The sequence below is a fragment of the Pholcus phalangioides genome, unplaced genomic scaffold (genome assembly GCF_987345545.1).
Source record: "Pholcus phalangioides strain wild (caught in Gottingen) unplaced genomic scaffold, Ppha-v1.0 ptg000011l_1, whole genome shotgun sequence".
NCBI lineage: Eukaryota > Metazoa > Arthropoda > Arachnida > Araneae > Pholcidae > Pholcus > Pholcus phalangioides.
This window is the reverse complement of record NW_028301604.1, coordinates 49,736,412-49,759,950: the sequence shown is the minus strand read 5'-3', so window position 1 is coordinate 49,759,950 and position 23,539 is coordinate 49,736,412. Positions and strand designations below refer to the sequence as shown.

Here is a 23,539-nt window from a genome sequence, read left to right as displayed (position 1 = left end):
TCATCATGGAGATCGACTTCCTTTTGCCTGACGGCCATAAGCCTAAAAAACGCACAAACTGGGAGGTATACAAGCGTCACCTTGCGCTCCTCCCCGGGCCAGATTGCTGGTTCCGAACCCCCCAAGAACTTGACACAGCCATGGACAACATCACGGAAACCATCAAAAATGCCGTTGATAAAGCTTCGCAGACTCCCTCTCGGGCCGGAAACCCCTTAGCTTTGCCTCATTGGCTAAAACTCTTGATTAAAGAGAAAAATAGAAAAAAAAGAGCTTGGCAGAACGCCCGAACAAAGCAAAACCACAGAATCTATAGGAACTTGAAGAAAGAAGTCTCTAAAAAAATCCGCAACTTTGTCCAAGATAGATACCAAAATTTTATAGAGGAAGCAAATTGCGAAGATGGCTCATTCTACAAAGTATACAAAATATGTAAGCCCAGGGCTGAAACGATGAGAGCAATTCACGGCCTCAACGGCCTTGTGGTCTCTGACGAGGACAGAGCCGAGGTATTTGCAGACTTCCTTGAGGACCAATTCAGCCCCAATGATAACACTCCAATAAAAAGGGTGCTAAAAATAAACAGAAGTGTTGCCAGATTCTTCGCCTCGACCAACTTCGAGTACGGCACAGCGCTGTACCCCACCGACGAAGACAATGTCAAACAAGTGATCAAGAAACTTAAAACCAAAAAAGCTCCCTGCTTCGACACAATCACGAACCGAGCAATTAAAGAGCTTCCACAGAACTTTGTGACCATTCTAACTAGACTTTTCAACGAAATGATGCGCCATCAATATTATCCTACAGCCTGGAAATTTGCCATCATCAGGTTGATACCCAAAGCCGGCCAAGACCTGGTCTTCGCATCAAACTGGCGCCCGATATCTTTACTCAGTTGCCTGAGTAAGGTATTTGGAAGAATAATAATTAAAAGATATCAAAAATACAACGAAGACCACAACATCATCATTCCGTAGCAGCACGGCTTCAGGAGTGGACATTCAACCACGACGTAGCTCCTGAGGGTCATCGAATACCTTCAATGGGTCCGCATGCATCGAAAAACCGCAGCAATAGCCATGTTCGATTTATCCAAAAGTTTCAACAAGGTCTGGCATAACGGGCTATTGCATAAGCTAATTGGTATGAACATACCCCGCAGCTTAATTAACTTCACAAAAAATTATCTTGAAGGAAGAACCTTCAAAGTCCAAATTAATGACACCTATTCGTCCGAGCGACCATTAAGGGCATCTATAGCCCAAGGAAGCGTTCTCGGACCGGCACTTCATAATTACCATATGAACGACTTCCCCGTAAGCCCCATGGGACTTACGGCTCTCTACGCTGATGACAGCGCGGTCGCCCAGTGCCACTGGAACCCATTGAAGGCATTAGAAGCCCTTCAGGAAACGACAGTAGAAATAGAGAGATGGTGCACCAACAGCAGGGCAATGTTGAACGCATCCAAGACCATTTTCTTATGGATCACCGGTGTGCGCCCAGAGAACCTACCACAAGGTGCAGTACTGACCGCCAGCGGCACACAGATCGAACCGTCCTTAAGGGCCAAATACCTCGGAATTGTCCTCGACAAGAACCTCAGGTTCACGAACCATTGTAGCGAGGCAATCAGAAGAGCCACTAGAACAATCAGTGACATGAACAAGATAGTACGTCATAGAATTGCTCTGTCGACTAAGAACAAGATCATACTATACAAAATGCTTATACGGCCGGTAATGACCTACGGGTCGGTATGCTGGCTATACAACCGCGACTCAATAATAGTCAAAATTGAGCGAGAACAAAATAAATTTATCAGAAAAGCCCTAAGGGCCCCTTGGTATGTAAGGAACCGCAACATCAGAGAAGATCTTAAACTAGAAACTATATTCGACTATAACCTTCGACTGGCCACAAGATTCTTTGAATCGCTAGAAAGTTCAGAGCACTGGCACCTAAACCAAATTTCAAACTATGATAGTGCGGAATTCTTGGTCAGCAGACGACCAAAGAACATTCTACACATGACGAGGCCTGAGCGACCAGGTCTCTGATAAAACAGACCACAGAAACAACTTCCCGAAAACGAACCACTAGGTAGATTCCCCCCCCCCCCCAGTTCTCACTCCTCAGTGTGGGAGGAGAGGTAAAAGAGCACTAACCCAACTCCGAAGAGAGAAGGGAAAGATATACAGAGGGAGAAAAGAAAGTAAAAGTGATAAAAGTTACCCCGAGGCTCAATATCAGATAGCATCCCAACAATAGGAGCAGCGCGGCTCTATACAATAGGAGCAGAAGAAAACTAACAATAGAAGAAGATTGAAAGAGCAACAGATAACAGGGAACCCTTCCCCACGATTAGGGGTTAAAAGCGGACGAGACATATGCGGACATATCGGAAATTGGGACATATGCGGACATTTTATGTTTACCAATAATCAAACGTTACTGGCGAGTAATTCTGGCGATTTTTAAGGTACGTTCTCTGGTCGCGATCGGGTCAAAATCAGACATTTTATGTTAACCGATAATTTAACACTTATTGGCGAATGATTCTGGCAATTTTTCGAGCTACATTTTCTAAATGTGTTGAATGGGGGGGGGGGGAAAGAATAAGTTCCTGGAAAATTTGAAGAAGAATCAATATATGTCGGCTGCCGACAACCCATGGGAGATTGTACTATGAAGAAGAATGAATTGACTGAGAGCTGGGAGGATTAGTGTCGATTGTCGCCTTGTTTTCTTCTGAGAAACGTCGTTTTCTAACATTGCCGTCCGTACCTCCAAATACGACTCTTATCCAGCCCATGGATAAAAAAGTAATTTTAAAACTTTGAGAGAGAAGGTTTAAATCAAAGGACTTTTAAGAAGGTGTTTTGCAATAATCTCTGCCTCAGAATTAACAATCGCTGACTTCTGCAAACATAATTTAATACACTAATACACTACATTCCCCATAATTTTTATTCATGAAGCTTTGCAAAAAGTGACTTACACAGGGACGCAGTTATCAGACACGGGGCCATCTCAAAAATTTCATGGCATCAAAAATGTTTAGGACACCCTTAGCCCCGATTTTATATATTTTGTGGGGGGGGCGGGGGAGATCATCAGCTATTATTTCAGAATATGCAGGAATGCTGAGAAATATCCTAACAAAAAATTTTAAATACTCATTAAAATGTAAATAAAAAAAATTAATGATAATTCAGTACTTAAAGGTAGTTTCAAAGTAATGAGAGGAAACAATATTCCAGAAACTAATGAAAATTTCAGAATTTCAGAATTAAAAATAACTAAAAATGGATCCAACACCAATGAAAATTCAGAATTAATTAGAAAAATAGAGAAAATTAGAAAATGAACGGAAGAAAAAATTCTAGAATTGATGAAAATTCGGAATTAATGCAAGAAATAATTTAAGAATTGATGGAAGCCTCCAATAAGTTACCGTGAGTGCGGGGTCCGGTGCAAACCGCACACCTCTAAGGGCGGCTCTAGACTTACATAACCATGAATTCCGTTTGGGACGCATTATATGCTTTTCAGGCAGAAATTTCGAGTGCTTTGATACGTAGACTGCTCAACACTAATTTTATTGCCAAAAAATTTTTAGTGATTTCAGGGTAATTTTGAGTGCTGATTCTGTGCGTGAATCTGGCATTATTTTTTTTTTAACGCTCTAATTTTTAACATAAAGTGAAAACTAAATTTCAGTAGTACTACATAAGCAGCACACAAATCGCATTTAAATCTGCGAGCACGGTTTACATCACTAGAAAGCTTGAATCAATGGAATAAATCAATTTAATTATGAAAAGTAATCAATTTAATCATGAAAATCAATACATAAATCGGAAGATAAGTCAATATTGATGATACTTAGGGCCGGACTTGGGCAAGTGTGAAGGTTGGCCGCAACCGGGGCGTTAAATGTTAGGGGCCGCAAAAACGTGATGAAAGAAAATACTTTGATTGCATTTTAATTTAAAAACTTCGTTTTCAACAAAGCGAATGCATTTAAACCTCGCTACAACGATACTCAATATAACGATAAATTACTCTATAACGATATTTTTTAAAGCCTTGTTTGAAAATGCCTACACTCTAATGTTAAACTGTTACCTCTCGACATAACGATATATAATCCCTACATAATCTACAACGACATTTTTTCTTGGTCTGCAGAGTCGTTGTATCGAGGTTTCGCTGTAGCTTAAAATTTTGTCTAAAGCCTTTAAAATTCAGACATCGAACCCTATTTCTCTTGCCTAGGGTTTTCACAAAACCCCTTCCTCCAAGTCAAGTAAAGAATGGAGGTGGATCTAGTGCTCCGGACGATGGGTTGCTAAATTCTTCTTTTAAAATTTAAAAAATTACACGAGGCAGACATACTTGCCCGGCTGAAAGAGTATGAAGTTGAGTTCCTGGGTAGGTAATCGGTTCGATTTCTCCGACAGCTCTCAAACCTTTAAATGTCTGGAAGCAGCGGGCAATATCGTGTGTGAATCTGGCATTATTTTTCTTCAAACACTCTAATTTTTAACATAAAGTGAAAACTAAATTTTAGTAGTACTACATAAGCAGCACACAAATCGCATTTAAATCTGCGAGCAGTTTACATCACTAGAAAGCTTGAATCAATGGAATGAATCAATTTAATCATGAAAAGTAATCAATACATAAATCGGAAGATAAGTCAATACTGACGGGCCGGATTTGGGCAAGTGTGAAGGTTGGCCGCAACCGGGGCGTTAAATGTTAGAGCCGCAAAAACGTGATGAATGAAAATACTTTGATTTGCATTTTAATTTAAAAAATTCGTTTTCAACAAAGCGAATGCATTTAAACCTCGCTACAACGATACTCAATATAACGATAAATTACTCTACAACGATATTTTTTCAAGCCTTGTTTGAAAATGCCTATACTCTAATGTTAAACTGTTACCTCTCGACATAACGATATATAATCCCTACATAATCTACAACGACATTTTTTCTTGGTCTGCAGAGTCGTTGTATCGAGGTTTCGCTGTAGCTTAAAATTTTGTCTAAAGCCTTTAAAATTCAGACATCGAACCCTATTTCTCTTGCCTAGGGTTTTCACAGAACCCCTTCCTCCAAGCCAAGTAAAGGATGGAGGTGGATCTAGTGCTCCGGACGATGGGTTGCTAAATTCTTCTTTTAAAATTTAAAAAATTACACAAGGCATACATAATGCATACTTGCCCGGCTGAAAGAGTATGAAGTTAAGGTCCTGGGTAGGTAATCGGTTCAATGGCCCGACAGCTCTCCAACCTTTAAATATCTGGGAGCAGCGTGCAATATCCTTCAAATTTATTTTCGAATGATTTTTTTATACGACCATGAAATAGTAGTTTGATGTTCATTCTGCCTATGTAAACCTGGCGTGCTCCAGGGTGTTCATGGTTACTCAGGGATTAGGAAACTCCGTTTTCGAGGGCCACAAAATGCTTAAGCCCGTCCTTGATAATAAAATAATGCGTATTTGTAAATCAATAAATGCACATCTTTAAAAACACTCCACTCAATTATCAGATTTCAATATGCAGGCAATGCACGTCACATGAAATTTGTGGTACATTTATGTTCAGAATAAAAGTAAAACAATATATGTATGTATAATATACATTATACATATCGTGTATACATTTATATATCGTATAATATATGGAATGAAAATAAAGGAATATATTTAGGATATCAGAATAGATCAATGCAGTAATGATATGCTCTATAATGTTGCATTTTGTCCACTAAAATGAACATAAAATGATATTAAATTAATTCAAGGAAAAGCACTTGTATGATTTTCTGTAATGGGTTTTGAATGTCTTTCATAGGAGGCTTCGGTAGAGTAATCAGCCATCATACGCGAGGCTTGAGCTTGCCTTGATACTTCTGTTCCATTACTTTCATATCTTGATGAAACCGCCTCTCTTGTCATTAAAATGACTCAGATTGTCTGTGAAATTGGACCAAGTAACTAAGAAGAAAATGCGCCTTTGTGCTCATATTAACAGCCTATTTTTCAAACGTTTGAAAATTTTTAAATTCAAATTACAAATTAATCGTATTTTACTGCAATTCTTCATCGTTCTCTGCTTTGTAATCATTCAAAAAATTCTCAACAAACGATACGAAACATGATCAAACTGAAGATTTAATATCCGTCGAAAATGCTGAAAATTTCGAATCTTTAAGAAATTTATGAATTTGAGAACCATCAAAAATCCCTGCTCGCAGCTTTCCATTGTTCAGTCCAGGAAACGTTTTACAAATTAATTGGAAGCACTCGCCACATTATTTATTGAGCACCTTTATCGAATTGCTTTAATGAAGCAATGAGCATTATGAAGCATGCAATATGAGGCAAATGAATGGAGCATGACGTTTAGCGTAGATAAGTGCATGGTCGCTCATTTTGGTTCGAACAACCCACGGTTCTCTTACGAGTTGAATGGTGTCACTATCCCGGATGCAACTAGAGTCACCGATTTGGGAATTCTCATTGACGAGCGACTTAAGTTTTCTGAACATTATTCAGCGGTTGTCAAAAAAGCGAATAGAATGCTTGGTCTCATTTTCAAAAAGGTCTCTTCGCGTTCTCCTAAAGTCATTCTTCCGCTTTTTCGAGGCTTAGTTCGTCCTGGAATGGAGTATGCTGTAAGGTTTTGGAGACCATACCTACAGAGGGACATAGACTTGGTTGAAGGGGTGCAGAGAAGAGCTACGCGTGTCCTTATTGGCACACAGGGCTTGAGTTATGAAGAAAGACTTCATTTTTTGAATATGTTTACATTGGATGAACGCAGGTGTCGAGGAGATATGATCGAAGTGTTCAAAATTTTCAATGGGATGGATAGGATGGACCATGAACTTTTAGTACACCGCCAATCGACTGCTTTTACAAGGGGACACCAGTATCGATTGGTGAGGGACAATGCAAGGTTATGGTGTCGCAGGGAATTTTTCTCCAATAGGGTTGTTAATAAATGGAATAGCTTACCCCCGGAGGTAGTAAATTGTAACACAATTGACACGTTTAAAAAGAAATACGATAAACATGTTGGGGTAAATCGAGAAGCTATCCATTCTTAGAATAAGACAACCATAAGTATTCTTTATGGGCATTGTATAATATTTTATCATGTGTATATATTGTTTGTAATTTGTGTTAATTGCATTTTTAATTGGGTTGCTGTATTTTTGAAACATATGACAACCATATTTTTATGGGCATCTTTTTATCAGCCACCTCGTTGGGCATTTTGCCTGTTGTGGCGTTGTATTTGTATTTGTATTTGTAAAAGGAGTCTTATCCTGAACTGGGGTCTTCGGTGTACCTATACTGATTAGCTAAAATTTTTCACAAGCATCTTTATAGTTAATTTACTGTGCAATCAAAGAAAAACTGTAGCATTCATATATCTGCAAACCATGTCAGTCTCCCTTATAAAGATGTCATGGGTCTTCGCAGTCCTAATCTGTAACGAATTAAGTTATTAAGTTAATAACAAAGCAGGGGAGATTGAGTCTGAATAGGCAGGTCCAAAGAAGAGAAACTAGAAAAATTATTGTTTTAATGTAATTATTATACAGTATGTCATCAAATGGAATAAGTTCCTTATGGCCGTTAACTGTTCATGTTTCAAATGCCGCTACACAAGTAGAACGCGGATGGGGCTCCAGCTTTGTGACCCAGGATAAACGTAGAATTTTCTTAACATTTTTTATTATATTTACCTTTAAATCAATGTGCCCCCCCCCCCTCTCGAGAGTCGTTTTCTATAGTTTTTCGGTAATCCGAGTCAATGCTGTGGGTTCTGAGCACCCATGGTAATTTTTGGCATGCATCCGACACCTGCAGAATCGATCAGAAAGCAAATTTATTTGTTTAAAACAAAGATGAGTACCTATTGGTTCGAAACACTTCAGAAACTCCTGATCTTAGTCCTTGGTAATTTGAGGTAGTCTCGGTGCCATTCACCCCAGATTTTCGACCAGTGACCCCAATAATTTTTCTCGGACGATTGAATATAAGCAAAGGGTGTCCGGCCTCCTCCTCCGGTCCGTACTCCTCTGGAGCATTTGAAATAAATTTCTTAGTAAATGTAGTTATTCGTGCTCTTTACCCATTTTCGGACAAGTGTAACTAATGATGGTTCATCAATAAGAGCTGCAATGTGAATCAAGTAATCAAGCATAATCAAGAACAATAAAAAAATCCTGGACGGGTATCCAAATAATTAAAAAAATCCTCCAAAACGGGTAAGTTTAAACGTGGGACGTATAGTGTAACTAAAATTCAATGTCAATCATTTGAAATTACAAATAATTTTATTTTCAATTAAAAACACCAATTTTATTTATGATTGTGTTGAATTTTAAGAAAATACATATTCGGCCGCCGAGTATTCGGTTATTCGCTCAAATCACTATTCGTCCCATCCTTAATAAGACAGTAATAGAATTTCAATTCTGAAATCAATTAAGCATGAAGATCGCATGTATCTACTTGATATCTATCATTCCGATTCATTGGGCTCAACTCAAAGATTTTTTAATAGACCACCTACTATATGCAAATGCATAAATATTAAATAATACAGTGGATCCCGCTTATAACGTTTTCCACAAAACTGTCATGGAAAACGTTGTAAGCGAGAACCGCTTTAAATGGGAAATCTTAATGACAATTACAGTCGATCCTGCTTATATAGTTTTCCCGCTTAGTACGACTTATTCTGGTGTTTACAACTCACTAATTCGCACTTAGATTTTCCATTTCCCCGCCTACAATGTTTTTGTGACAGGTTTTTTGAAAAAATGTTATAAGCGGGATCCACTGTACTTAGAGTTGAGGCCACAGAAATAAGTCGTACTAAGCGGGAACGTTAAAAACGGGATTGACTGTAATCGGAATAAGTGTGTGTGTGCATAGTTTTAGATCACTTCATTAGAATAAAATCTTTTTTTAATGTTTCTGTAGAACTAGTTCACATGTTTTCTATATTATCATATTTCTATCCACGTGAGTCATCTGTGAGTTGCCGTGATTTTTATTGATCAAATTTAGTTCAGTTGATGTAGTTATTTTTCTTTTCCCCCGATATATCTTGCATGTACGATCAATCGATATCGTTTATGTATATGATCGTATAAGTGCTCATTAATTTATGTATGATTTTACTAATTTTCCCTCTTATGAAACAATCAACTTCCTTTGGTTTGACAATGCCGTAGTCCACGCACTGTGCTGATAATACTCAGGCGAGATTAGTTGTAGAGACCCTTCCTAGGATAGAAATCCCTCGGGATAAGGACTTATGATCACCTCCGCGCCGAGCCGGGTAATAATAATGACAATAGTTCTACTGAAGCTATATATTTATCATTATAGTGTTGGTTATGTCGGCGTTTTTTTTTTTTTTTTACGTGTAGCAATCCATCACTTGTCAGTGGTTGAAAGAGGACGGGTTTTTTTTTAACTTGTTCTGGCGACTGGTAGACGACTCACGTCTTTCATTGTTCAAATTTCATCAAAAGTTTCTCTGCATGTCTTTATAATGTCCATCAAAGAGAAAACCCCCACTTAGCAGCTTGGTGGAAAAATTAGGGATAAACCGCCAACATCGCCGGCTCGGCAAAATTTGTCTGATTTTGACCCGGTTTCTTGTTGTATCCATTTTGTCGCCCTTTAACAGGTTGGAGAAACAAATGGGAGATACAGCGCCAACATCGAGGGCGCGGCAAAATTTGTCCGATTTTGACCCGGTTTCTTGTTGTATCCATTTTGTCGCCATTTAACAGGTTGGAGAAACAAATGGTAGATACAGCGCCAACATCGAGGGCGCTGCAAAAGTTGTCCGATTTTGATCCTATTTCCATGTTGTCCGCATATGTCCCGTTCGATTTTGACTCGCTACCACACCGATTTGGTTTGGAGGGAGCATTTAGATTTTTTTTTCCACTTTTGGCGCTTCCTCTTCTTTTCAATTCCCATTGTGATTAACCTAACCCAGTGGTTCTCAACCTTTTCGGAACCGCGGCCCGATGAATCAAATTTCCATGAGTCTACGGCCCGGTGTGGAATAGTTTACTCGTTCATAAGATAAATAATTGAAAAATAACCAACTACCTTTTAATTATGAGATAATTATTTAAAACCCCTTAACATTCGATTAATTAAACCATAAAGAATTTTTAATTAATCTATTAAATAATTCAAGCTATTTTAGAGTTGACTAATTAATTTAAACCCTTTTAATTAAAATTATTTTAATGGATTGAATCCATTATTTATCTGACGGACGGATGTAAAATTTTTTTTTCCTTTTTGGTACAATATTAATAAGTGCAGAAGTCAAAACATAAACGAAGCGTTTCATCAGCAACTGCAGTAAACTTTCTCATTGCATAGGCGCCGGAACTTGAGTACTGAGGCTGTTTGAGCGCCCCAATGAATTTTACAAGGGGGCTGAGCCCCACCATAATTAATTAATGTACATTGCAACGCACCACTCCCTCTCCTATAAGGGCTTCAGCCCGTATATACAAGACAAATGTAAACTTTCAGCCCCTGCAATGTTTTCTTATTTCGGCGCCTCTGCCTCATTAGAAAATGCAATTGATCGCAAATTAATCGAAACGTCTTAATATTCAATTTTATAGACTAATTTCACATAGTTTGCGTGATACGAAGCTTTCAAAATACGAAGTTTTCATTCACAGTGGGCAATTAAATTTATTTGTGCTGACATCAACGCAACACTTATTAATTAGCACTTCTTAAATAATTTAGTGTAAAATATATTTTGCGATCAAATTTTGCATTTAATCTTAGCTAGAAAGACGGTAATGATATAAAAAAAAATGGTGTATATTGTAACTCGCCATAAAAAAAATATTAAGCGGAAAAGCAGGAAATTGTTCCGTTTTGGGCGAAACGCTCGTTTCAGTATATTCACGGTAGAGGCTTATGTTAAATTGTTTAACTTAATCAATTTCAAAACCTTGAGCACTTAATTTTTCTACTCTAAAATTTTCTTCTGATACTGCCGGGAGTAGTATCAGAAGGCGCGCAAATTACATCCTTTCAATTTTCCCTCAATAGCTTCTAATAAGAAACGTACTGCAATGGGACATAGGCACCAGAACCGGGTGGGGGGGGGGGAGGGGAGGCGAGGCTATTTCAGAACCCCCCCCCCCCCCAAATTTTGTTAGGAGCTGAGAACCCCCCTTCCCCAATTAATGAATAAATAAGGCTCGAGGCTCGTCACGAGACGACTGGCAACTTTCAGCCCTCTCAATGTTTTTTTCATACTCACGCCTTTGCCCTGGGCTGCAAAATGTACAGGGCGGTAACATTTTTCGGACGGAAACTGATAAACCGCTATAAAATCATTATGCGGTTTTGAGACTGAAATATATCTCCCTACAAACACATCGAAATCTTGTAGAAAGAAAACTTTATCTATATAGCTGTGTACTGTCTATACCAGCGGTTCTCAACCAGTGCTCCATGTGCACTTCCCAGGAGCTCCGCGTCCTTTCGATTAAAGTAAAGCGAATCAATAAATTTTATAACCAAATGAAAAAAAACAAAACGAAGCGTAAGGGCTTCGTCGTAGAAATTATATACGAAAAAGGGCTCTTGCGAGTCAGAAAAGATTAAGAATTGCTGGTCGACACTCATTTTCTACTCAATACTGAACATGTTCTTAGAATTTCAACAGATTTGTAGTGATTTGTCAACACGTTGATGGATTAGCAGGGGTTCTCAAACTGTGCGCGCCGACCTTTGTCAGGGGAGCAGCGGCGCAGTGGTCCTGACAAAGGTATTTCGAAGAAATGTTTTGCTCATAACTACTCTTCGTAAGGGAAAGGGGTGGAGCGGGTGGAAAATGTTTGAGAACCTCCTGGGTTTTAAGGAAACGGATAAACACCGTGACGATTGCCCATCGCTTACTACCATTATCGAAACATGGTTTCTGTTTTTTTTGGTTTTTTTTTTTTGCTTGTATTTTATTGTTCTGAATATCTGTTATTTCTGTGAATTTGAATGCCGTTTGTTATGAAAGAGACACCAGATTTTTTTTTTTCTGATTACATATGAACATCTCACACACAATATATCTCTGTATTTCTTACAAAATCGAAACCAGTTTATTTCATCATCCGTGCTTTAATTGAAATTTGTTATGCACAGAACATGCCGGATATAGCCAACGCCATCTTAACATTGGCCCACTCGGGCATGGCCCGGGGACCTCAAGAAAAAAAAGGGGCCTCACAAAAATTAGATCTGGTTGAGATTTTCGAGAATTAGCCTGGTAGGGCCTCAGAAAAATCATTGGGGCCCATGATGCACTTAAGACGGCCCTGCATATAGGAGGAATCTATAATTCTGGGATGTCATAAATAATGTGGATCCACTCTGATAATTTGTGATTAACAACCACGTATACATTTATGGCAAATAACAATCGTTTTCAGCCACTCACCTTGTTGGGCAATTTGTGTGTTGTGGCATATGTATTTGTATCATTTGAGTTGTGTGTGTGAGAAATTATTCTAAAATTATTAAATACAGGTGAGTATTAAGAATAATGAGCATTTCATTGTCTTCTCTTACAAATGTCAAATGATCGGAATCCAGTAAAGGTTCTTATGTTGTTTATTAGAGGGAAAAGCTGAAGGAATATACTGTTGTAGGAAAACTTTTGATTTGATTCTTGTTTTTCCAGAGCAACAATAAACATGTTTTTTACATTGATATTACCGACACTTTACTTTTTTGAAAGAGCAACTACTATTTCTCTACTAATAATGAAAGAAAAACCAACTCCTCTTACCCTTTTATGAAGTCTTTTTGCCACACGAAAGAATTTTTTACCATCGGGGGGCCCTTTATGAACTTGACACTTCATTAACACATCTGTATCTGGACGGTATCGTCCGGCGCTCAGGTGCCACAGAATGTAACAAGTCTGTTGCGCTGCAATAACGCCTTCGTTGCAGCATTTCATTGCACAAACATTGCGTGTTCATCGTTTTTTTTAATGGGAATTTTTTCCAACCATGGAAGCATCTCTTTGGAACCAAAATTTTACAATTTGGAATAGATTCCAATTTACCAAGAAGTTTGACCATACTTTCAGGAAAGTCTAATTTTGAAATTTTTATTGTGAATTCATCAAAATTTGTTACGTTCATTTAAAAAATGATTACAAAAAAAAAGGTGGCTCCGCAACAAAGGGCCTGGAACTAGAGGGGGACGAAAAGGTGCAACTGCCCCGGGCAGTAACATTTTGGGGTGGGAGTTTTAGCTGGGAACAAAGAACACCTTTCTAAAATTATCGAATTTTAAAGTCGGGGGGGGGGCAAAAATCCTATTCCCGACCATGCCGCAGCACTCCATTCCAGGTCAAGGACATACGCATAATTGACCTTTGGAAGAGGCCAAAAAATTTTCTTCCCGAGCAGTTTGAGTAATCAACATTCAAAAAGCATTTAAATTAACAGAAATAGATTCAAATAGTGTATAAAAGCTATTTTCTTTCACCGATACATTGAAATTGTTCCTAATTCTTGGTTAGTTTAGGGAGCAATGCATGAACCCCGTACGCCCTTCTCTTGCGTACGCCTCTTCCCTAGGATGCCGTGCATAGGGATGAGTACTATATACAGTTTTTTTTCCTCCAAGAATTTGAAATGGAAATAAATGTTCCAAAAATTAATTTGCAATAACATAATTTTTCACAGATTTATAGATAGATACATATTCAGAGGCAACAACAGGCAAAATACCCAACGATGGGGCTGAAACAGGGTGCCCGTAAAAAAGTATGGATGTTAATATATCTGCTATGCACTAACCTCATATGGAGAGCGACGACCACGTGAAAGAAAAAAAAAATTATAAAATAATGTACAGTGCCCACAAAAATAATTACGGTTGCGTCATCGAGGTGTATGGATAACTTCTCGCTTCATCTCATTAACGGTGATATTTTCTTTAGAAAGTATCGAAATTAGCTTCTGCGAATTATAGGCATGTATTTTTATTCAGAGTCCATATCTTGATTGAAGTATAATTACTTCAATCTCTACACATATTACGTAATAATATCCGAAACAACGGCTTGATACATGAAGTCATTAAAAACATATATCACGAATTTTACTGTTTTGAGGATTAACGCGTTTATTTTATTGGAATCCTCCAATATTGCCAAATTGATTGATTTGGCATGAACAGGCTGGTAGGGTTACTAGTTGGCGAGATGTCACGTTTCCCGCTCAAAGGCTTTTCTTCTTTACCCTTCAAAACGCCTGCGGTCATTTTCGCTCTCTTCTGCATCGTCAGTATGTGTGGGGACATCGAGATGAGCATCGAAGTATTTTCTCTTTTGAAATCGCTCGCTTTGTTTCCCCTCCCCAGTATGTGTTCGGCCTAGTGTAGTATACAGTGGAACCTCGCTACAACGATGCTCGATATAACGATAATTCCCTCTACAGCTATATTTTTTCGAGATTTTTTTTTTTCACGGTATATTTCTCGATGATATAATTATATTATCCTAAAATTATATACATATATATATGTATATAAAATAAATGAAGCAAAGTGTAATAATCACCCACGTCCATCAAAATAGGCAATGGAGGACAATACATTATTATCCCAATGTGATTTCGGTAGTTCCTTATGAAGTACGGCTCTTAAAAATAACTTCAATAAATTAATTAGAATGCTGAAATATCTTTCTGAATAATATTTACACGCTGAAAAATATATTTTAATTATAGAAATAACTCTTCATATACTCTTATTTTCAATCCTCCCCATTTAAAAAAAATAAAAAAAAAGTATCTAGCTGATAGCCCCGCTAACACCTTTCGTTTTTAACGTTAAAGAATGTGAAAAAAAAACAACAACAAATGTTCTGCACGTGCATTACATGGAGGAAAGAATTAGTAAAACTGAATTGCGTTGCCACCGTCGTTGAACAAAAAATTCAGTAAATGTATAGTAGTAGTTGTATACCCCAAGCTTAATTTTGATTGGTAAGTGGTCGATCGGGCAAAGGGAAAAATCGCTTTTCCCTGTGTAGAAAGCGATTTCTTTGATTTTCCCTCTTTCACGTCACGTGACGTTAAGGAGTGAGCCTACGAATAATTCCTTGGTATCGTTTTTCGGATTATTCTTAACGTCATGCTTATGAACCGATGCTTATAATTCGGATCGGATGAGAATAAGCATGAGGAGGTAGTACAGCCCCAGCTTCTGTAGAGACCAGAACCCGGAGAACCAGATGCACCCAGATTCCCATCACTTATGTGATTTCGAACATTCTTGGAAGATGGGTGCAACTGGAAAAGATATAGTCCAGCTATATAAATCCTTGTCAGGCATATCTGGAGAGACCGGCGGTTCTTTTTGTGAGTGCAAGAAAGGAGGTGTATTGAGATAAATTGAGCATTGCATAGCAAAGAGTTAAATAGCATTTCAAATGTATTGTGTTTACTTGTGCTTATTTACCCACTCGCGCTTTCTCTTCAAAATCATTCCAACGAGTACGATCAATTTTGATTTCAATCGAGTCCGTTATAACAAATCTGTCTCAAAAAATACCGCCCCTATAAATAGACATGCAGCCTCGTCATCTCATGCCTGGCTCCAGCCCTGATTGAAAATTCTAGAGCTCTTTTTTTTCTTTTCTTTGGAAATTTCTTTCCTGTGATCTGAGTATAGCCTAAATACCAACTTTTAGAAAAATTCGATCACTAGGAAGTTCTACAGAGACATCTGAGTAAGGGAACTTATTTATAATCACTCCATATAAATGTTTACCTAACAATTTGATTATTTAAATTTGAACAATTAGAACAGTATAAGGTATGTAAGAAATTAAAGAGAATTACGTCATTTTTTTATATTACTGCCAATGGTTATTGCTATAATGCTTTCTTTCTCTTTTAGCATGGGTCGCAAAAAAAATGTTGATACTACTATATTTCGTAGAGCTGTATGGAACTATATCCATTGCATATTTGGAATTCGTCATGATGACTATAACTACGATGAAGTGAACGAACTGCTTGAGCGCAACTTGCAAGCTTATATTAAAGCCGTGTGCTGCGTTCCAGAACGAACTTCTAAAAAGGAATATGAAAATTTGATGCATGATTTCAGGCATTCAGAAAAGGTGACATCATTTTCTACTACCTGATAAACTGATATATAAGATTACGCTTCTTTCTTTTTAGTTCCTTTTGGTTTATACCATACTCATTTTAATGACCTTCTAATGAATGTTTAATATAAACTTTGAACGGTTAAATAACCCAATAACTTAATAGCACCCGAGATTGTCCTGATTATTTACCTATGTTCCAAAAACCTAAATTAGCCATGAACCATATTTATGTAAAAAGTCATTTTTTGCGTATCAACACTTATGTGGGCAAATTTCAACCGCGATGATGAAAGCATTTTTTTCCACTGACATATTATATGATAGACAGCGCACTCTGTTCATGAAACTTGATGAACTTAACCCTTTCAGACCCTGTACGCACAAACATGTGGGTTGCTTTTTCTTGACTTTTAGATATTCTTTTTTATTGGCGTTATTTTTAATTTTTCAAGGATAAAAAATGAAAGACGAAAACAACCGCGTTGGCCATTAATCAACAATAATGGGGATAAAATTTAACAGAATTTCTTGTGTACCCATATCATAATTGCACTGCACATTATGAAAGTAACTCTCGTTTTCCATCATCTTTATTCTTACAAACCGATATATATTGATGCTTGGGGCTATTCAATTAGTATTTAGAATATTCAATTGTAATTATTCAATTCAGTATTATTAGAATATTCAATTGTAATTATTCAATTCAGTATTATTAGAATATTCAATTGTAATTATTCAATTCAGTATTATTAGAATATTCAATTGTAATTATTCAATTCAGTATTATTAGAATATTCAATTGTAATTATTCAATTCAGTATTATTAGAATATTCAATTGTAATTATTCAATTCATTATTATTAGAATATTCAATTGTAATTATTCAATTCAGTATTATTAGAATATTCAAATGTAATTATTCAATTCAGTATTATTAGAATATTCAATTGTAATTATTCAATTCAGTATTATTAGAATATTCAATTGTAATTATTCAATTCATTATTATTAGAATATTCAATTGTAATTATTCAATTCAGTATTATTAGAATATTCAATTGTAATTATTCAATTCAGTATTATTAGAATATTCAATTGTAATTATTCAATTCAGTATTATTAGAATATTCAATTGTAATTATTCAATTCATTATTATTAGAATATTCAATTGTAATTATTCAATTCATTATTATTAGAATATTCAATTGTAATTATTCAATTCAGTATTATTAGAATATTCAAATGTAATTATTCAATTCAGTATTATTAGAATATTCAATTGTAATTATTCAATTCAGTATTATTAGAATATTCAATTGTAATTATTCAATTCAGTATTATTAGAATATTCAATTGTAATTATTCAATTCAGTATTATTAGAATATTCAATTGTAATTATTCAATTCATTATTATTAGAATATTCAATTGTAATTATTCAATTCAGTATTATTAGAATATTCAAATGTAATTATTCAATTCAGTATTATTAGAATATTCAATTGTAATTATTCAATTCAGTATTATTAGAATATTCAATTGTAATTATTCAATTCAGTATTATTAGAATATTCAATTGTAATTATTCAATTCATTATTATTAGAATATTCAATTGTAATTATTCAATTCAGTATTATTAGAATATTCAAATGTAATTATTCAATTCAGTATTATTAGAATATTCAATTGTAATTATTCAATTCAGTATTATTAGAATATTCAATTGTAATTATTCAATTCAGTATTATTAGAATATTCAATTTTATTGTCTGTAACGGATGGGTTTAACTACAGTCCTCGCTGACTTTCTCAGGATTTGACCTGCTCCTGGAATTGTATCTGAAGTTGAAGATGTCATCATCTTTTTAACTGCCGTTAAAGGGTAAAAATCTTCAACTGTTTTGGTTCTGGTGATCTTCTCATTAGATATTCGGTCTTCTCTTATGTGGTGTCTATTTCTTCTATATGTACCTCCATCTTTTCCCTCGATGATATAGGAACGAGGTTCCGGTCCTGTCTTGATTATGACCGTGTCCGGAAAATTCACCGCCAGCAATTCACCGACAACAATTCATCGACGGAAAATTCACCGCCATGCAATTCACCGCTAGGAAAATTCACCGCCGGAAAATTGATATGCTTGTCTAGTTTTCAAGATTTTACTGGCTTCAGCTGTAGAAAACTTTGGCTTGAGTTGATGAGGATGAGTTGTCAAAAAGGATCCTAATCGTCTGCCCATCAGCAGTTCAGCTGGAGAAGGAGGAGATCCCGTGTAGGTTGTATCCTATAATCCAGTAGGACCGTATGTATTTAGTTGCTTCGGCTGTAATACCCGATAAGCAAAAGCTTGCCTCAACTTGAGCAAAATAAAGGGTTGGATTTTCAGGCCAGAAATTCGGCAATCTGATCGAAATTTTATTGACATCGAGAGATTGTTTGGGCTCAGCACTCGATGCCCGATCTTCAGTTAGAAGCATAATGATCGAGAGGGAAAAAAGTATATATATTGCAATATTTAACACTAAATAAATGTGTGTAAGAGTAAAACGCAAAATATCGATAAAATATATAAAATATAGTATAAAATATTACGTAGCACAACAGAAGGCCGATACGAAAATTGAGTCTCACCTTGGAATTTGGAGCTCCTTCACATGTTTAACATTCAAGGAATTTCCGCAACGTCACAGGAAACCACAATAAATACTTCGAAGCTGCTGGATAACATCCACTGAACAGCAGGACCTCACAAAGTACAGCAAAACAGGTCTCCTGATAGTTGACTCAAGCATCAGGGAAATTCGGTTGTTCGGGTCACCAATTAAGGCGATCCTCTCAGCAATGAAGGCTCTCAAAAGAAAAACTTAACTTCATGTTTATTACAACAAAAGAACAAAATTAACTATGAGAATATGTTAGCTGAAAAGGGAAAGAGTTACAATATTCGTTACGTATTTATACACGAAGAAACACAGTGACGGTATTACGTCAGCACTACCAATTTGCATGAGTTCACGCCTGTTGCCACAGCAGCAAAGCGGGCTATAGCCCAGGGCGGCAAATTCTGGAGATGGGAGAGAAATAACTTTTTTTTAAATTCACGTTTCGTAAACGTGTGGAAGTGCCATATGTCATTTCTATCGTAAATAATATTTAATTATTAAAATATATTGTTTATTTTTATTTATTTTTCGTGTTTTTTCCACACAGACTGCCGTTGAAGTAAAAACATATATGATTGTCTAACCTTCCTATTTACAGTGTTATTCAACCGCGCACCGCGCTTCCCAGCTGACCACAACAAAGATTTCAATAGCTCAATTTCGGCTCTCTGAAAGTAAAATAGAAACAGTGTTAAGTGGATATAAATCGAATGGATGAATTCGATTGCAATACTGTTTTTAAAACTTGTTTGGGAACCGAAATGGGATGAAGCTGGTCAATCCAGAACAACATCCGTTTGCAGTCACTAATTTGAATACAAAGAAATCATGGTACAGAATGTGGTAGGCAGGGTCACGCGATTCCGTTTACTAGTCCTTAGGACTGCGTGCGTGCAGTATTACAAAACTACACTCGATTATAAACACAGGATTACCAACAAAACGGAAGAAAGCTCCTCTTCATTTTACACTTTCTTGATGAAAACAAAGTAAGTGAATATCAAATATAACTACTCATTTCTGGTAAGTTCATACGTTTTGTATTTTGTGAGAGTTTTCTTTAATGATAATTTATGAACAACCGCCACAATTCAATCTTAGGTAATTCGAAATCTTTTGTAATACTTGTATTCAACAAGGCGTAAGACTCATATTTTTTTATACGATACATCGATAAATTGAAAAAAGGTTTGCGTTTAAGAAATTAAAGTAAAAAAAAGGAATATTTATTGTATTTTTTCGTTTCATTTTGAACGGAAAACCACATGAAGTTGGCTCACATCCTGGTCTTAATACAGGGATAACAGTTGAATCGTGTTTTCTCTGCAATATTTATATTGTCCTGTCTTACTTGCTTTTCAGATGTGTAACAAACACGACAGGTGAACAGTTTACATTTTACATTTACATGTGCCTTTTACTTATACACAGTATTTAAATTGTCATGTTATATTAATCCCCTTATTGGAACATATATCCCCTTCATGAAACGAGCATCGTGTTGCTTACGTTTTGAAAAACGTAATTTTAGAGACTGGTGGTGCTTACACTGAGAGAGATGTGACGCGTATGTTCATCATGCGTAGGGGTCGCACATTTCACTCTGAAACCTCAACTTCAACATTATAAGGGGGCGTCGAAATGCGCGCTTGCCCAGGGTGGGGGAGCATCTAGATACTTTCATATGCGAATGTATGTACCATACATTGGAATTAAATTTATCAGTTTTTCATCGATATACTGTATAGACGCCTACGGGCAGGGAATTCAGCAGTTCCCCCCCCCCCCGAGTTATATGGCAATCATTACGGATCGGCATAGGATACGAATACAGGACAGAAAAGTGAAGTTTTATAAGCAATTACAATCATGTCCATAAATTGAGGATAATGCCAGCTCCGGCAAAAAAAGGTTCAGAAACAAAACAAACGTTACTTATTCATAAAGCCCATTTATTAAACAAAAGATGAAGAACAAAAACGATGGTGTATGTATGATACCATTCATAAAAACTAGGATTTTTGTTCCCTGGAGCAATTGTAAAAAATATCTCCTTTACAAAAACTTACTATTACATGGTTGGTATGATGGTTAATACATTGTATGTCTCCCATGCGGTGAAATACAGTCCGTACAACGCATAGGCATGCTGAGTATCAAATTATCGATCTGATCTTGGGGAAGATCACTCCACTCTGCAAGCAATGCTCTCCGAAGTTCCGATACACATGTAGGAGGTGGTTGACGGGCTGCAACTCATCGGCCAATTATGTTCCACACATGCTCTATCAGATTCAAGTCAGGTGAGAATGCTGGCCATTCCATACGGGTTATATCCTCAGATTCAAGGCATTCATTTACAATGTTTGATGGGTGAGGACGGGCGTTGTTATCCATAAACACAAATTCTGCGCCCATGGCACCCCTAAACAAATGTACGTGTTGTTCCAGAATGATGTCCCGATAAATTTGGGCTTTCATGGTTCCGGTTTGAACATGCAGATCTGTTCTGGAACCCAGTATAATTCCACCACAAACGAGCAATGCTGCACCACTGTAACGGTGTCGTTCAATGATGTTGTCTTGGTGGTAACGGGTACCTGGCGTTCTCCATATGAAAGTCCGATGTGAATCAGACTGCAAGCAGCTAAACCTGGACTCGTCGGAAAACACCACACAAGCCCACTGTGACGATGTCCACATTGCATGTTCTCTACTCCAGGCTGATCACTGCCGACAGTGAGTTGCCGTAAGCAGAACACATCTGACAGGCCTGCGAGCATATAGACCAATATCTCCCAAACGTCTGTAGACGGTTTGCCTTGAAACTGTGGTACCCGTGGCTGCAGATAGCTGACGAGACAGGTCGGATGTTGTGCTCCGTCTGCTTCTTTTGGCAGTTACTGCCAAATACCGGTCTTCATTCGGCGTTGTAACTCGGGGGCGACCTGTACTGTAACGTCTACTGACATTTCCGTTATCTTGGAATCGTTGCCAAAGCCTAGAGATGACACTTTGGGCAATTCCAAGTTCCTCGGATATTTCCATCTGAGTAAGCCCACCACATTCCAGGCGGCCGATAATTCTACCACGTAAAAAATCATCCACATGCGCCCTCTGTGTCATAACTATTCGCTTATGGCACTGAGCGCCTTACAGAACTCTTGTGAACAATTTCACTTCTTTGCCACAATTCCTTATATACCCCCTCTTACACTCTCGTCATTGTGACGTACTATCGGCATCATCTGGTGGCTTCCTGAAATTTGCATATCATTCTTGCAGATGTGTGTGATAATTCTACAGGTTAAATTTTTACTTTAGATTTCGATTTCCGTGTGATTCTGAATTATCCTTAATTTATGGACATGAGTGTATATACAATACCACTTTTTTGTCTTTTTTTATGATTTATTAGTAATGGCATGGTAGGTGTAGAAGGGAGGAGTTAAAAAATTTAGACTGAAATGGGAGATGGCAAAATTTGTATAGCCCACAGGTGGCAAAAACATAAATACGGCCCTGCGAATGTACTATATAAAGTACTGTATAATGTGTTTATATACAGGATGATTTAAGTATGGGACATTTTTCTTGCCGTTCTGGAGTGGAGCTGTTTTAACTGTAGTTACCTTCAATTTTGCATATGAGTGAATATTATTTCCTGCTCGTTAAAGCGTACGTTTTAATTACAGGTTCACGTAAATTTGATGATATTCGAAGCAAGACTTCAAGCAGAACTCTTATATGCGTTGTCTTCAATTATGCAATATATGACGTGAATGTTCTCAACAGCTATGGTTACTACTATTTGTAAACTACTCAACCCTCATGGTTGTTCTGATATAGGCTATGATTTGTCGAATAAAAAATCAGGTAGATATACATATATGAGTAAAAATTTATAATTATTTTCACATTTTCGCAATTAATGTTCAGTGGGATCGATTCCCTGTTTGTATATATCTTTCACTGTCTGAGATGTCATTGAGATTAAAATTATAATAAAAGGTTTCAACGTTGATTTGACCGTTGGTTTATTTGTGATTTTTTGGAGACGACAGTCAGATATGCGAGTAATGAACTACGTTTTAAACAAATGGGATGTATCCCATAAGGTTATTCCAACTTCATTGCTGCATATTTCGTATAGCAATAAGAATCTGTAAGTAATATACGACCACATATCACTTCGCGAATGAATTTTCAGCACCGAAATGATATCCTGACAAACAAACCATGGAAAATTGTCTGACACGCATTGGAATCAGTATTCCTATCCCAGAATCCCGCACCTAAAATACAACCGGGAATTTCATTTGATCCGGCAAAAATATTGAATCAGAGGAAAGCATTTTCTTCAAATAAAATTGAACAAAATGCTTACAAGACATGCTGAAGAAGTTCTATCACTAAAAAAATGAATTTTAGATATATTTATGTAAATATTTTGTCACCTCTATTACAGTAAGCGCGGAATCACCTAAATCACGGGTCCCGGTACGACTGCACCTGTCACCAGCAATGGGGGGGGCTAAGCGGGCTATAGCCCAGGGCAGCAAATTTGGAGGGGTGGCGAATTTTGGAGTATAGAAAAAGGGGAAAGAAAAAACATTTTTTTATTAAATTCACGTT

The 23,539-nt window shown here is 37.0% G+C and overlaps 1 protein-coding gene across 1 annotated transcript in view; it reads left to right on the top strand.

The window, feature by feature from the left end:
• Sesn (Sestrin) overlaps positions 1 to 22,928 on the top strand; it is a 228,774-nt gene extending 205,846 nt beyond the window's left edge. Inside the window, exons 7-8 of the mRNA XM_089239615.1 lie at positions 16,021 to 16,246; positions 22,600 to 22,928. Coding sequence (XP_089095741.1) covers positions 16,021 to 16,246; positions 22,600 to 22,686 — 313 coding nt within the window. The 3' untranslated portion in view covers positions 22,687 to 22,928. The remainder of the gene's footprint in view (positions 1 to 16,020; positions 16,247 to 22,599) is intronic.
• The last annotated feature ends 611 nt before the right edge of the window (positions 22,929 to 23,539 follow it).